At 44.4% G+C, this 15,906-nt stretch overlaps 1 protein-coding gene and 1 long non-coding RNA gene across 4 annotated transcripts in view; one reads left to right on the top strand and one right to left on the bottom strand.

Moving 5' to 3' along the window:
* Positions 1–15,906, top strand: part of LOC137464279 (transcription factor RFX3-like) — a 178,500-nt gene that overhangs the window by 32,352 nt on the left and 130,242 nt on the right. For all 3 annotated transcript variants that reach the window (XM_068175567.1, XM_068175566.1, XM_068175568.1), the window contains exon 3: positions 8,092–8,186. In XM_068175567.1, the coding sequence (XP_068031668.1) occupies positions 8,092–8,186 (95 nt within the window). The remainder of the gene's footprint in view (positions 1–8,091; positions 8,187–15,906) is intronic.
* Positions 982–15,906, bottom strand: part of LOC137464284 (uncharacterized) — an 82,913-nt gene continuing 67,988 nt past the window's right edge. Inside the window, exon 2 of the long non-coding RNA XR_010994149.1 lies at positions 982–1,087. This is a non-coding gene — a long non-coding RNA (uncharacterized lncRNA). The remainder of the gene's footprint in view (positions 1,088–15,906) is intronic.

Genomic DNA, 15,906 nt, shown 5'->3' with positions numbered 1-15,906 from the left:
TTCGGGGTTGGGGAAAAGGGTCTCTCTCACTTCCAAGGAGAGGGATGTTCCTTCTGGTTGAGAAAATGTGGCAGGTAAAACTGTCCAGTATTTGTTTATTCTTGTGGAATTTTTGTGTAAATAATTTCTTTTTCTTATACCTTTTGTTATTAATATTGTTGCTGATGCTGTTTGTTCTAATCTTATTGCTGTTTTCAATAAACTGCTCTTATCTCAAAATGTGATCTTTGCCTTCTGTGCTTCCAATTGGAGTGGGGTGGGGAAGCAGAAGCATGTGTTCAGTGGGAGCACTAAATTGGGGAATACCATTCCTAAACCACAACATCTTATTTGGCATCCAATGTGAAGCATGAAGAGTTGAGATAAAAACAGATCTTCCCAGAGCGGGTTGGAAACAAATTTAATCTAAGCATTTGTTGTATTAGGTATGGAGCCACTGGTCACAATGTTACTTGTTCTGTTCATGTGGGTGTGTGTCTTGGTTTGAAAAGACAGGGGTCTGCTAAGGAAGGCAGGAGCCTCCCCTGAAATGGAAAATGTAAACCCCCTCCCTCCGAATTATTATAATTTTGAAATTAAGGGGCTCTCCGGCAAAGATATGGGAGTAAGAATAACAGTTCTTTGGTAGGGAAGAAAACAAAAATAAAATTTAAACTGCATTAATACAAAACAACACTGACAGAGTCAGAATACGACCTGACACCCTGTTGGTCAGGGTGTTGGTATCAGTCCAATTAAATGGTGGCTTCAGTCCTCCTGGAGTGATAGATGTGGTTCTGTTGAAGCAGTGATCCTGTAGAAGGGTGTAGTTTTCCCCTGGGGATCCAGTGGTGGTGTAGATAGGCCTGTTCTTCTGGGAATCCAGTGGGAAAAGGCTGCTTCTGGTGTTCCAAAATCTCAGATTATATCTAGGTAGGAATGCTTGGTTCCTCTCTCTGGGCCAGCATCTCACAATGGGATGATGTAATTTTATCAGTCATGCAGTGAGACTCAATGGCTCATTAACAGAAGATATCTCCCTGGAGGGAGGATTGGTTGTGGAAGAGATAAAGAAAACTGCCCAATTAACAGAAGATAACTGCCCCACCTCTAACAGATGGGAAATAGAATACACACCCCCAAACCACATCTTACAACCCAGGACAGTGTGGTACCCAACCCTGTATATATTCCTGAGTGTGCTTCTCGTGATGATCTTTTTCAGAGCAGGGAGAAAGATCAGCATAGGTTTGCTGCTGTACTGTGGGATATCAACTGTTATATTTACATGATAACATCAAGTGCAATGAGGGTCATTTGGGATGTGTATTCAGTGTTGCTCTCCTACCCTTACCTCAGATACTACCTTTGGGAGTGCATTAATAATCATATCTCGCCTGTGGGGGGAATGGGGGAGGATGATTTTCCACACCTTTTCACCCCCTTTTCATCTTTTAGGCCTGTTATAAGATCTTTTGAGAATTTAGAATTTTCCTTGGATGTTAAGGAAAGCATGTTCTTATTGCTAAGTCTAACAGATCTCCTCAGTACGATCCACAACATGTTTAGAGTCAAGAAAGAGATTTTTAGAAAGGTCATTCAGAGATCTACCCCAAGGGGGAATAGTCATGAGTGGCATGGAATGTGGGAGAAAATTGGCCTATTTTTGGAGAAATTATCTCCTCCAATGTTTTGGGAGTTTACCCGTGAACAACTACAGGACCCTGATAAAATGACAGAATATTTGTGAGGAGAAAGCTGTGGCAACTCAAGAGAAAAACAACTTATTGCAGTTTGCTGGGCCCTGGCTACTATTTGTCAGACACTGCTTGTCACAGGACAGCACCCTCAGAGGGAATAGGAAGAAAGCAGAGGAGCAGACACCATGGCCACTCAAACTGCAGCTGTGCCGGGAGAACAACCTGTGATGGTAGCAGTCGCCCCTATACAGAAGAAAAAATCTTAGACCAAATCAGTTTGCCTAGTGAGGGCTGAAGAGGAAGCAGGGCCGTCTCAAAAGAAGGAAGAGGTAGAGCCAGAGATAATAACCCAATCTCTATCTCATGTGAGCTGCAAGATATGTGAAAAGATTTCAGCCACCAATTGGGTGAACCCCTGGTGACCTGGCTGCTCCAGGGTTGGGATATCGCAGCCCACAATATGAAACTAGATGGTAGCGAAACCAAGCAACTGGGATCCCTGTCCCAGGATGTGGGCATTGACAAGGTGTCTCTGTTGAGGCAGGACGGGAACAGACAGATTCCAATTCAGAAGGCAAGGAATGGACTGATTTATTTCAAATGCACTGCTCTATATATAGAGAACATCGTGCGGACTAATTTAATTGGTCTTAAAGTAAAAACATCTCACACCATTGGTGTGCAGTGAATGACGCACGGTAGCAGAACCTATCTTGTAAACAATGTGAACAACAAGACAGAGATAGTGAATTATTTACATTCTTTCCTAACTGTTTCCCAGGCTCTTGCCTGGCTAGAAAAACCTCTCTCTTTCTCTCTGACTGAACTGAAAATACCCATATTAAGGCAATTGGGAGGAAGACAGAAACTCTCAGCCTCTGGGAATAACTCCTGTCAAGCATGAGGGAAAGGTATTTTCTCAAGAATGATTTAGTTGTGAGCCCAAGCAGGTGGAATGCCATGGAGAAGGGTATACAGTACACGAGAAAATTAGCTGTGCTGGAGGTACTCTGTAGGGATTCAAATAATGAGCAGTCCCCTATAGATTCAGATGAGGTCCAGTGTACACAATCCATGTGGCAGAAGTTTGTACAGAGTACACCATTGTCATACACGAACTCACTGGCCTTGATGTCAATGACAGAAGGAGAACAAACAGTGCTTCAGGTGACTACCCAACTCTGGCAATATGAAGATCATCTTTTTTCCTCCCTACCAACCTGTGCCTCAGCTGTGGAAAGACTGTCCAAGACTATGGACAGATTTGAAAGACTCAAGCAGGTTAGAGACAAAATGTCCTATGCCCCGCCAGTATGGACCAGTCTCTGCTATTGGGAACAAGCATCCTCCTGCTCGAGGGAGAAGGTACAAACCATGAGGTAACCCGTGGTTTTACCTGCATGACCACAGAGAGGACATTAGGAAGTCGGATGGAAAACCCACCTCTGCCCTAGCAGCATGGGCATGTGATTTGAGAGGAAGAACAACCACCGCAGGAAATTCTTCAAGGGTAAATACTGCTCCAATTTCCAGTGGGCAAGTCCTCAGACAGAATAGAAGAGCTGATGTCACTTCCCATAGTCTTGAACGGACCTCCAGGTCATATTTATAAGAAGTGAGCAATGAGTACTATGACCAGGACTAGAGGGGTAATCACAGAATCACAAGGTTGGAAGAGACCTTCAAGATCACTGAATCCAACCTGTTCCCTGACACCTCAACTAAACCATGGCACCGAGTGCCACACCCAGTCTTTTTTTTAAACACATCCTGGGATGGTGACTCCACCACCTCCCCAGGCAGACCATTCCAGTACTTTATCACCCTTTGTGTGAAAAACTTTTTCCTAATATTTAACCTATATTTTCCTTGATGCAGCTTGAGACTGTGACCTCTTGTTCTGTCAGTTGCTGCTTGGTGAAAGAGATCAATCCCCACCTGACTACAACTACCCTTCAGGAAGTTGTAGAGAGTGATAAGGTCGCCTCTGAGTCTCCTTTTCTCCAGGCTAAACAACCCCAGCTCCCTCAGCCATTCCTCAAAGGGCTTGTGTTCCAAGCCCCTCACCAACCTTGTTGCCCTCCTCTGGACACACTCAAACATCTCAACATCCTTCCTAAATTGAGGGGCCCAATGTGGACACAGTACTCAAGGTATGACCACACCAGTGTCAATTACAGGGGAAGAATGACTTTCCTGGTCCTGCTGGCCACACTATTCCTGATACAGGTCAGGATGCCATTGGCCCTCTTGGCCACCAGGGCACACTGCTGGCTCATGTTCAGTTGGCTGTCAACCAGTACCCCCAGGTCCCTTTCTGCCTGGGCACTGTCCAGCCACACTGTCCCCAGTCTGTAGCAATGCAGGGGGTTATTGTGGCCAAAATGCAGGACTCGGCACTTGGACTTATTAAACTTCATCTTGTTAGACTCTGCTCATCTATCCAACTGTTCCAAGTCTCTCTGCAGAGCCATCCTACCTTCCAACAGATCGACACACGCTCCCAGCTTAGTGTCGTCTGCAAATTTACTAATGAAGGACTCAATACCCTCATCCATGTCATCAATAAAAATATTGAATAGAAATAGCCCTAGCACAGACACCTAAGGGACACCACTGGTGACTGGCTTCCAGCTGGATGCAGCACTGTTCACCACCACTCTCTGGGCTCGGCCATCCAGACAGTTCCTAACCCAGCAAAGAGTGCTCCTGTCCAAGCCATGGACTGCCAGCTTTTCCAGCAGTATACTGTGGGAGACAGTGTCAAAATGCTCCCAGCCAGGTGGAGGAAAGGGACAGTAAGATCTATTGGACTGTGGGGATTCCATGGTCTGTCACATCAGATTCACAAGAGTATAAGGCTTTAGTTAACACTGGCACACAACATACCTTGATGCCATCAAGATATGTAGGGGCAGAATCCATCTTTTTCTGGGATGACAGGGGGATCCCAACAGCTGACTGTACTGTAAGCTGAAGTTAGCCTTAAGTCAGCCTGAAGTCCCGGTTTAGGGCAAATTTGGGAGAAAACCTCCAAAAGGGTTCCTCTAGAAAGCAGATTTAAGCAGCCCCTCCCCCAACTGGTTCGGAAAAAAAGATTTCTTTGGAGGAAAGTGGAAAAAACCTGTTTATTTAACAGGCAAAGCATTCATCAGCACAAAAAAATGAACAATATTAAACAATAAAATGTCTTGCCAATCTGAAGAGATGACAAACTCAGAAAATCTTTTTCGTGGATTGCAGCTCGGCTCACCCAGTCTGTTAGCAGTTCCTCTGGTGTTGGAAATGCCATGGCCCAGGCCCGGCCCAGTGGACCACAGGTGGGAGCTCCCGGTGCTCTTCTGGGTTTTCAGTCCAGAGCAGGTTTAAACAGTTTCAAGAAAAAGAAAAACCACAGTCCAGGGAACTTCTCTGCCTCAGCTAGCTAAAAACTAACTAAAAGCAAAGGAAAGCTCTCTCCTGCCATCTGTCCATGCTGCAGACAACACAGTCCAGGAGAAGGATGCGGGGGAGCAAGTGCAGTTTCTGAAAACAAACTGCGTGTTTCTTCTCTCCTCCCCTTTGCTCTTGGAACCAGTTTTAAAGGTGCAAAGCTTAATATCCAGCATAAACAGAACAGACGATTGGGGATGCAAGCATCATAAAGTCACCCCAGGACATCTGACTAGAAAAGAATGGTGGAAACACCCCATTGTGACTGATCCAGAGGCCCTGTGCATCCTTGGCATAGATTACCTCAGGAGAGGGTATTTCAATGACCCAAAAGGTCATTGTTGGGCTTTTGGGATAGCTGTTGTGGAGACAGAGGGAATTAGACAGCTGAATACCTTGTCTGGTCTCTCAGAGGACCCTTCTTCTATGGGACTCCTGCGGGGCAAAGAACAACGGGTACCAATTGCTACCACTATAGTGCACTGTCAACAGCACTGCACCAACCGGGACTCCAGGACTCCCATTCACTGATGATTTATGGAGAGCTAGGGAGTGGTCAGCAAGACTTGCTCACCCTTCAATATCCCCATATGGCCAGTGCCTAAGTCCAATGGAGAGTGGAGACTGATAGTGGACTATCATGACTTGAACAAAGTCACACCACCACTGAGTGCTGCTGTGCCAGACATGCTGGAGCTTCAGTATGAACTGGAGTCCAAGGCAGCAAAATGGTGCTACCATCAATATTGCTAATGCATTTTTGTCCATTCCTTTAGCAGCAGAGTGCAGGCCACAGTTTACTTTCACCTGGAGAGGTGTCCAGTAGACCTGGAGCCAACTGCCCTAGGGGTGGAAATATAGCCCTGCTATTTGCCATGGACTGATCCAGACTGGATTGCAAAAGGGTAAGGCTCCAGAACACTTACAGTACATCAATGACATCATGCTATAGGGCAACACAGCAGAGGAGGTTTTTGAGAAATGGGAGAAGATAATCCAAATCCTCCTGAAAGCTGATTTTGCCATAAAACAAAGGGAGCCCTAAATTGGGGAATACCGTTCCTAAACCATGACAGTCACACCCTGTTTGCCTGCCCTATTTGCCCCACTCCTTGTTGCTTCTTGGGTGCGTCTTTTGTACCTGTGGGAGTTGGTCACCTTCACTCCTGGCACTGCCCACACTGAGTTAGAGCTGCTGCCTGTCTAGCTTTTCGCACTTCCTGCTCTGGTTGAGGCTGGTGTGCCCTCTGTCTCTCTGAGCTAGGTTCACAGTTTTGCTGGTTTTTGGAAAGCTCTCTTAGCATGATCCTCCACTCCAGAGCATGTCTGCCGGAGCAGTTCACCTCGGAGACAAGATGATGCATCACATGCATGAGAGACAGGGCATGGAGGTCTTGGTCAGTTCATCATTCAAGATCTTTTTCTGTTTGCTCGGGAAGAGGAGTCTTTTCTCTGCTATGCCGTGGAGTCCCTCCCACAGGCAGTTTTTCCAAAACTATTGTGGCGTGGGTCACTCGTTCGCAGGCTGCAGTCTTTTAAGGCTAGGCTGCTCTATTTTGTGAGCAAGGACCCTTTCTCTCTATTCGGGTCTCCCACTAGATTACAGCTTTCTCTGGCATCCACCCACTCCAGCATGAACACTTTTCTCATGACTGCGATGCAGCAGCCTGAACTGCTACAAGTCCAGGGTAAAGAAGCAGAAAGGGCCTTTGCATGGTATCCACAGATGTTTAATTCAGCTGCTCAGTGATCTGTTCAGAGTTCCCTCAGCACACACATGTCTCAGCTCTCCCTGCTCTCTCCGCAGGGGTCTGGGGGGTGAACCTGGTCTCGGGACAGTACAAAGATGAGGGCCATTTAGGGAACAGGGAGGGAGTGGCTCAGGGACGTAGGAACAGACATAGGAACAGGGAAAGGAGCAAATGGGGTTTAACAGCTTTTTGAGGGAAGCTTCTTGTGTCTCCCTAAACCAGGGAATGCCCCCCAGGGTCCTCACACTGCGAGTTAATGTCTGCATCCCCCATAGACTTCATGCATTACAGGGGGACAGTTTGTTTCACCATAGTCCTCACTATGGCTTGCAGAGGAATCTCAGCTCCAACACTTGGAGTACCTCCTCCTACTCTTTCTTTTCCACTGACCTTGGTGCCACCATGTTGTTTTCCCTCACATGTCCTCACTTCCTCCTCTGACTAGAAGAAAAACTGCTGCTTGAAGGCACCATTGCAAACAAGTTCCACTAATTCAAAGATTCTTGCAGGATCCCGCAGTGCCAAGAAGTTGATTTTATCCAGGTTCTGCATCGGGGAGTTGCCCGCCACATTTTCAGTCAGCCATGCAGCCCCACCATCATCATGCGTGCAGTGGCGGCCACCATGGCACTTGCGCTATTAAACGCCTCTCTTCATGCAGGGCGCTGGGAAGGAGAAGTCGCCACCATCGCCCCTGCCCTTCTGCCTGCAGCGCGGTTGGCTAGGGGCAGCGAGGCAGGCAAAGATTGCCGCGGTCTGCGCCGAGACGGTGGCAGCCGCAGCGGCAGCCACGGTGCCTCCCCACCCTGGGGAAAAAAACTGTGTGTGCGCTGTTTTGATTTTCTTCTTAAATATGTCATTACAGAAGTGTTACCAACCTCTCTAATTGGGCCAGCAGCATGTCTATCTTCAGAGCCATCAGAGATTGTCTCTGTTGGACATGGTGGGAGCTTCTAGCAGCTTCTCACAGAAGCTACTCCTGTGGACCCCCCCCCCGCCCCCGCTACCAAAAAAAAAAAAAAATCAGGCTATGCCAAATCAACACAGTACTCCACTTAGCATATTACAGACTTGCAGCACAATATTGCATTCTGTGTCATTTAGTAATTGTGAGAACAAGGATGTCCCAAAATTAAGAGTATTGTTTAGAAATCATTAGATGCACTGAAGCACTAGTCATTCTTTTTACAAGGTAAACTACCCCATATTTCTGGTGTTCTTGTTTGTAGGTACAGCAAGTACAGACTGTGCAACAGGTACATGTCTACCCAGCCCAGGTTCAGTATGTGGAGGGAAGTGACACAGTCTACACAAATGGAACAATGTAAGTTGGTTATTCATCTAAATTAGCATGTTTACTAAAATAATGCACTTTTCATGACATCATATGGGCTGCTATGTTTTAATTAGCAAAGAAAAATGTTTGAACAAAAACTTTATTTTTTGTCATATTAAATCATTATTTGAGTGAAAACAAGTAAGATTCATATCACTTGAATTAATCTAAAATGAATTCAGGCAATTGTTACAGTTGGACAGTGTGAAGCTGCATATGTAGTATTTTGTTGTTTGGAGAAAAACCTTGAGTTTATGGGCAAGTTTTCAGTTATGCTGATAGGACGTATGACCTAAATTTGTCATAATATGATCATCTGTATAATAAAGTAGTCTCCATGCGGGCCACTATTCTTCTAGTTGAAACTATACTGGGAAGTTCCTAAATTGCTGAGGCAGTTGTAGTCATTACTTACAGAAAACAATTATATAATTTCTTTATTGTTTTAAATGCAATGATATACATATTTATTTTTTCCGAAGGAAGGTAGAGGAAGGAGAATATGTCCTTTTGCTTCCCTCTCAGACTCTTCTATTTCCTGTCCTTTTCTTGCTTTGATTAACATGGTTTTCTACTATCAAATTCCTTTCTCCCACGTTCAAACTTAAAATCATAGAATAATTTAGGTCAAAAGAGACCTCTAGAGGTTATATGGTAAAACTCACACACACAGTCAGAATAGGACTAACTTCAAAGTTGCTCAGGGAGAACCTTCCCTCCCTCTTTTCCCAGTTAAGTCTAAATATATCCCCTGAAACTTCTGATATAAGGTTAAGGAAGAAGCAAAAGGCCTGTAGAAGACTTTTTTGGTGCCAGCAAATATCTATTGATGATAATCTGGCATTGACACAAAAAAAGTCAACAACACTATTGGGTTCTGATACTGATGTTAACACTTGCAGCATCCTCTTCATGGACATATTTTGCCAAATTTATTCTTCAGATAAACTTTTTCATTACTCTCTTGTTCCCTTATTTTCTTTGCTCTTATAATACCTTGTTAGTGTTCAGGATCACACATAATCACGGGATATGATTATATGCAGGTGCTTTTATTGCAGAGCTCTGGGAATCAGGGGTACAGACCCAAATCTGACTCTGACATGGCTTTCGAGCTGAACGTATTTTATATTCTATCGTTATATAACTTACATATTAATTATTAAATTTATATTGTTCTATTGTATACATTGACTTTATCCGAGCATGAATTTCTCATGATCTTTCTCAAGCCCCTGACCACAGTTTCCCATGATTATTCTTATGATTAAACAGTAATTATATTTAATTACTAAACAATCATCACATCTAACAATTCCATCATTTATCATATACCAGCTACACAGGTGCAGTTCTAGCAAGTACAAGGCCTATACTTTCCCAGGGTATTTTCCCAGGGCCTACTAAGCTTAGTTTTCCTTCTAACTCCCCAAATACCCATGATTTTAAAACCCTTTTACTATCAATCTAAGCAATCTTCTGTCCTAAATGGGTCTGTTAAGACATGCTTATTATTAAGAATGACCAATGTGTCCCTGTTTAAGATACTGTAAAAATGGAAAGTCGCTCATCACATTGTTAAACTATAATCAAAGACTGAAAATATCTGTGTAGAATGTCCGATCAGGCTAACTTCTATTTGAAAAATGTCAGCCAAAGACACTGAACTGTTGAAACAAAAGAAAACATTTCTTCATCCACATTTGTTTTTCTTTTAAAAGCTCTAGTGCTTCTTCTCTTTAAATTATGGGCAGTGATATTGGAAATGTATAGTTTATTGCAGTTCATGACATTTTACCTGACTTTATAACTCAAATATATTAAGCAGAGGATTGTTTGTTTTATCCTGTTTATATGTTAATTGCTCCAAAGACCAATGGATGGTCTTCAGATGACCCTAAATGGGGTATTTCCTTGCACCTGCTGCTTTTGCTATTAATTATATGAACTCTGGTTTCTAGTACCTAATCTATTAACAAAGAGTGTATTCCATTCAGTATACAGGGCCTAGGATATATGGTTGAAGGAAGTTATCCTATTAAAACAGAGAAAGGAGCAAGTACTAAACCTGTGGTGGGAATGGAAAATGTTCTATGACAAGTAACATGGATATTCTTTCATTATCTTTTTTTGATCATGTGCTAGCTTGATTCTAATGCAACCCTCAAGACCTCCCAAGAGATCATTTGCTCATGAGAACAGCAACTAGGCCCAGTCAGTGAGAAAGAAAGGAAAACATGAGTTGTCTGATTCAGAATAGTGAAACTGTGATCGAGTGAACAGGAAAGGGTTCTGGTCTTAGATAAAGAGCTGGTGGAAGCCAAGAACCAGTGGGTGGAAAGAAGGAAGTCTGGTGGCAGACATAGAAATCTAACAAAATGTCAAAATGTGTGGTTGTCTGGGAAAAAAAACTTTAAAAAACAAAACAAAACAAAAATAAAAATACAGACTGGATAAACAGCCCAGAAAAGTTTTCTCCATACAGGAGATGATGCCCATATGATTTTCCTGGTATAACTCCTTACGATTTCATTTGTAGATAGCACCTTAAAAGGCTATGGAAGGAGGAGCTGGCTGATGTGACATAGCTTGTAGTCCTATTTCATCCACCAGTAAGCTGTATTTTAGTATGGCTGATAATTTACCATAGAAAAATTTATGCCGTAAGGGACTTCCAGAGGTTATCTAGTCCAACCCTCTGCTCAAAGCAAGTCTAATTAGATCAAGTTGCTCAGGGACCTGTCCCATAAAGTCATGTACAGCTCCAGGGATAGAGGTTGTGTACACCTCTAAGGATAGGGGAGGTTCCTGAGGATTGGAAGAAAGCAAATGACACTTCAGTCTTCAAAAAGGGCAAGAGGGAGGATCTGGGAAATATAGGCTGGTCAGCCTCACCTCTATTCCTGTGAAGATGATGGAAAAAATAATCCTGGAAGCCATTTCCTGCCACACAATGGACACAGGGTGATTTGGAGTAGTCACCATGGATTTACAAAAGGCAAATTATGCTTGGCCAACCTGCAAGCCTTCTACGAGTCAACTATCTTGGTGGATGAGGGGAGAGCAGCAGAAGGCTTTCAATGCTGTCTCATATAACATCATCATAGACAAGCTGACAAAGTGCAGGTTAGATAAGTGGACAGTGAGGTGGACTGAAAAGTGGCTGAACTGCTGGGCTCAGACAGTTGTGATCAGAAGCCTAAAGTCTAGCTGGAGGTCAGTGTCTAGTGGTGTTTCCCTGGGCAGATCCTTGGGCCAATACTGTTTAACAACTTCATTAATGACCTGAATAATGTGACAGCACCCTCAGCAAGTTTTCAGATGGTACGAAATTGGGAGGAGCGTTTGATAGACCAGATGGCGGTTGTGCCTTCAGAAGGATCTCAACAGACTGGAGAAATGGGCAGACAGGAACCTCATGCAGTCTATCAAAGGGAAATGCCAAGTCCTGCCCCTGGGTAGGAATAACATGATGCACCAGTACAAAGCAGGGGCTGACTGGCTGGAAAGCAGCTTTGCAGAGAAGGACATGGGGATCCTGGTGGAAAATAAGCTGAATGTGAGCCAGTAATGTGCCCTTGCATCAAAGCAGGTCAATATTATCCTGAGCTGCATTAGGAACAGTGTTGACAGGAGGTTGAGGGAGGTAAACCTTTCTCTCTACTCAGCACTGGAGAGACCACATCTGTAGTACTGTGTGCAGTTATGATCTCCTCGGTACAAGAAAGACATGGAAATACTGTAACAAGTTCAGCAAAGAGCCACTGCAGTGATTAAAGGATTGGAGCATCTCCTACAGGAAGAGATGGTGAAAGAGCTGGAACAGAATCATAAAATCATAGGATCATTGAGGTTGAAAAAGACCTTTAAGACCATTCAGTCCAAGTATTAACCTAATACTGTGGTCTAGCACTAAACCATGTCCCTAAGTGCCTTGTCTTTATGTCTTGCCAAATGCCTTCAGGGATGTTGACTCAGGATCACAGAATCACAGAATAGGTAAGGTTGGAAGGCACCACAGTGGGTCATCTGGTCCAAACTCCCTGCTCAAGCAGGGTCAGTCCAGAGCACATGGCACAGGATTGTGTCCAGACAGTTCTTGAATATCTCCAGTGAGGAAGACTCTACAAGCTCTCCAGGTAATATTCTTGTGCTTGGTCACCCACGCAGTAAAGAAGTTCTTCCTCATATTCAGGTGGAACTTCCTGTGCATCAGTTTCTGCCCACTGCCTTTTGTCCTATTGCTTGGCACCACTAAGACCCTGGCTTCATCTTCTTGGCACCCTCCCTTCAGATACTTATAGACATTGATGAGGTCCTCTCTCAGTCATCTCTTCTTGAGGCTTAACAGGCCTGACTCCCTCAGCCTATTCTCATAAAAGAGATGCTTCAGTCCCTTAATCAACTTTGTAGCCCTTTGCTGGACCCAGTCCAGGAGGTCCATGTCTCTCTTGTACTGAGGAGCCCAGAACTGGACACAGCACTCCAGGTGAGGCCTCACCAGGGCTGAGTAGAGGGGCAGGATCACGTCCCTCCACCTGCTGGCAATGCTCTTCCTAATGCACTCCAGGATACCATTTGCCTTCTTGGCCACAAGGGCACTGCTGGCTCGTGGGCAGCTTGATGTCCACCAGGATCCCCAAGGTCCTTCTCCGCAGAGCTGCTTTCCAGCAGGTCACCCCCAGCCTGTACTGGTGTCTGTGGTTATTCCTCACCAGGTGCAGGACCCTGCACTGGCCTTTGTTGAATTTCAGACAGTTCTTTTCTGCCCATGTCTCCAATCTGTCAAGGTACTTCTGAATTGCTGCACATCTCTCTGGAGTATCTGCCACTCCTCCCAGCTTTGTCATCAGCAAACTTGCTGAGGAGGCATCTACCCTGTCATCCAAGTCATTGATGAATAAGTTAAACAATACTGGCCCCAGTATTGAACCTTGGGGGACCCCTAGTGACAGGCCTCCAACTAGACCCTGTGCCACTGATCACCACCCTCTGGGATCTGCGTTTCAGACAGTTGTCAATTCACCTCACTGTCCACCCATCCAGTCCACACTTCCTGAATAATTTAAGATTGTTTTGTCTGCAAAAGAGAAGGCTCAGGAGGGATCTTATCTGTGTCTAAATACACTGTGCAATAAAGATTGTTGTGGTTTAACCCCAGCCAGCAACCAAGCCCCATGCAGCCACTCTCTCACTCCCCCATCAGCAGGATCAGGGAGAGAATTGGAAGGGTAAAAGCTGGAGAGCTCATGGGCTGAAATAAAGACAGTTTAATAGGGAAAGGAAAAGCCTCGCACACAAGCAAAGCAAAACAAGGAATTAAGTCACTGCTTCCCATGGACAGGCAGGTGTTCAGCCATCTCCAGGAGAGCAGGGCTCTGTCACACATAACAGTGATTTGAGAAGACAAACACCATCACTCCAAACATCTCCCCCCTTCCTCCTTCTTCCCCCCACTTTATATACTGAGCATGATGTCATGTGGTCTGGAATATCCCTTTGGTCAGTTTTCCTCACCTGTCCTGGCTGTGTCTCCTCCCAACTTCCCACACACCCTCAGCCTCCTTGACAGCTTGGCAGTATGAAAAGCAGAAAAGGCCTTGGCTTTCTGTAGCCCTGCTCAGCAATAACAAAAATATCTCTGTATTATCAACCCTGTGTTCAGCACAAAACCAAAATGTAGCCCTGTACCAGCCACTGGGAACAAAATTAACACTACCCTAGCTGAAACCAGCACAGAGATGGAGCCAAAGTCTTTTCAGGTGTGCTCAGTGAAAGGATGAGAGATAATGGACACAAACTGAAATGCATGAACTTCCACTCAAACATAAGAACAATCTTTTTAACTTTAAGTGTGATCAAACACAGGACCAGGCTTCCCAGAGAGGTTGTGGATTCTCCATGGTTGGAGATATCCAAAACCTGATTGGACAATGTCCCAATCTACTTACTCTGGTTGATCCTGTGTTGAGCATGGGCCAGGAAGGGGTTTGGACTAGACAAGCTCCAGAGATCCCTTTCAACCTCAACTACTCTACTATTCTATGTTTCTGTGCTTACAAAGGAAGTCACCACAGAGAAGGTGTCATTTGTACAGGACTGAAAATCGCTGCAAGGGTAGATGAGGCTGTACATCTTAAAATATTAATCCAACCTCATAAAGATATTCTTTGCTCCACAGAAAGGAATATAAAACTTGGTATTTACAAGAATTATACTGGACTGTAAACAGCAAACAAAACTTACAATAAATTCTTTAGGAAGGAATCTAAACTACAGGCAGTATTTCCTGGAAGATCAACATGGACTTTGCAACTGATGAGATGTTAAACCAGGGGGGATCCCAGACATCAAACTGGGATGGAGGCAGGAATTGATAGAATTATACAAACTGATTAAGGGAATTACAGGGGAAAGAGGAAGCAGGGAGAGACAACGAGGGGGGATAGACAGAAAGGGGTGTCATACTACGACACGAAATAACTCACACACGGACGCTAGATGCAAAAGGGGAAAGAAAAGAACCGAAAGAGAGATTTTATTTTCTGACTCCACTATATATAGAATATCAAAAGTGACAGTGGATTGGAGGATGAAATTGCCACCTCTCCAACCACACTGGTCAAGCCAACAGTCCATCAGTTCTCTCCACACACAAACAAGAATGCAAAACAATCATTATTCACAAGAACAGTGTGAGAAAATTCAGTAGAAATACGTAAACATAAGAAGGCATAAGAAACTTTTAGAAGAACTTTAAAACTCTCAAAAGAACAGGGCGACAAACGGGAATAAATGTTTCCAGTCTCAGGTAAAATGGAGCTAATCAGTATGCTTGTCTGGCTGAGCCCTGTGCCTGATCACTGCAGAATGTCCTATTTTCTTATATTTTCTTTTTAAATGTTTTCTTAACTATCGCCCTGCTTAATCTCACTCTCTGCTCTCTGTGTATGTGTTGCCCAACTGACAACTAAATACCATACATAGCTGCTTGCTCATTTCCCTTTGCCCCCATCCCCATTGTGATGGGAAGGAGAATCAGGAAAGAAAATTAAACTCATGGGTTGAGATAAGAACAGTATAATAATTGAAACAAAGTAAAATATAATCATAATGATGGCAATATGGTAATACTAATACTACCACTAATAGTTTTAATAAAACTGAGAGGGAGAGAGGAAGGTAAAACCCAAGAAAAAGAAATGATGCACAATACAAATGCTCACCACCCGCTGACTGAGCAGCAATTGGCCCCTTCTGGCTAACTCTCCCCAGTTTATTCACTGAGCATGATGTTCTGTGGTACAGACTATCCCTTTGGGCAATTCAGGTCAGCTGTCTGGAGTATGCTCCTCCCAGCTTCTTGTGCAGCTCCTCCCTGACAGAGCATGAGACGCTGAAAAGCCCTTGACTCAGGGTAAGCACTGCTCAGCAATAACCAAAACATCTGTGTTATCAGCATTATTCTCATACTGAATCCAAAAGGCAGTGCTGTACCAGCTACTGAGAAGAAAATGAATTCTATCCCAGCTGAAACTAGGACAGTATGCGTGCTGCAAGGAACAGGTGCCAGCTGCTGGTGAGACCCGTGTTTGTGTGAGTGAAATTTGGTGCCCAGCTACTGGAGTCAGACTGGGGGGTGTAGGCACCCTGGGGCCTGTGGTGTCAACTACAGGAGTGAGTGAGGGTTCTACCATCAGTAGTTGGA

The sequence above is a fragment of the Anomalospiza imberbis genome, chromosome W (assembly GCF_031753505.1).
Source record: "Anomalospiza imberbis isolate Cuckoo-Finch-1a 21T00152 chromosome W, ASM3175350v1, whole genome shotgun sequence".
In the NCBI taxonomy this organism is placed as follows: Eukaryota; Metazoa; Chordata; class Aves; order Passeriformes; family Viduidae; genus Anomalospiza; species Anomalospiza imberbis.
Note: the sequence above shows the minus strand (reverse complement) of the source record. Positions and strands in the feature narration are given on the sequence as shown.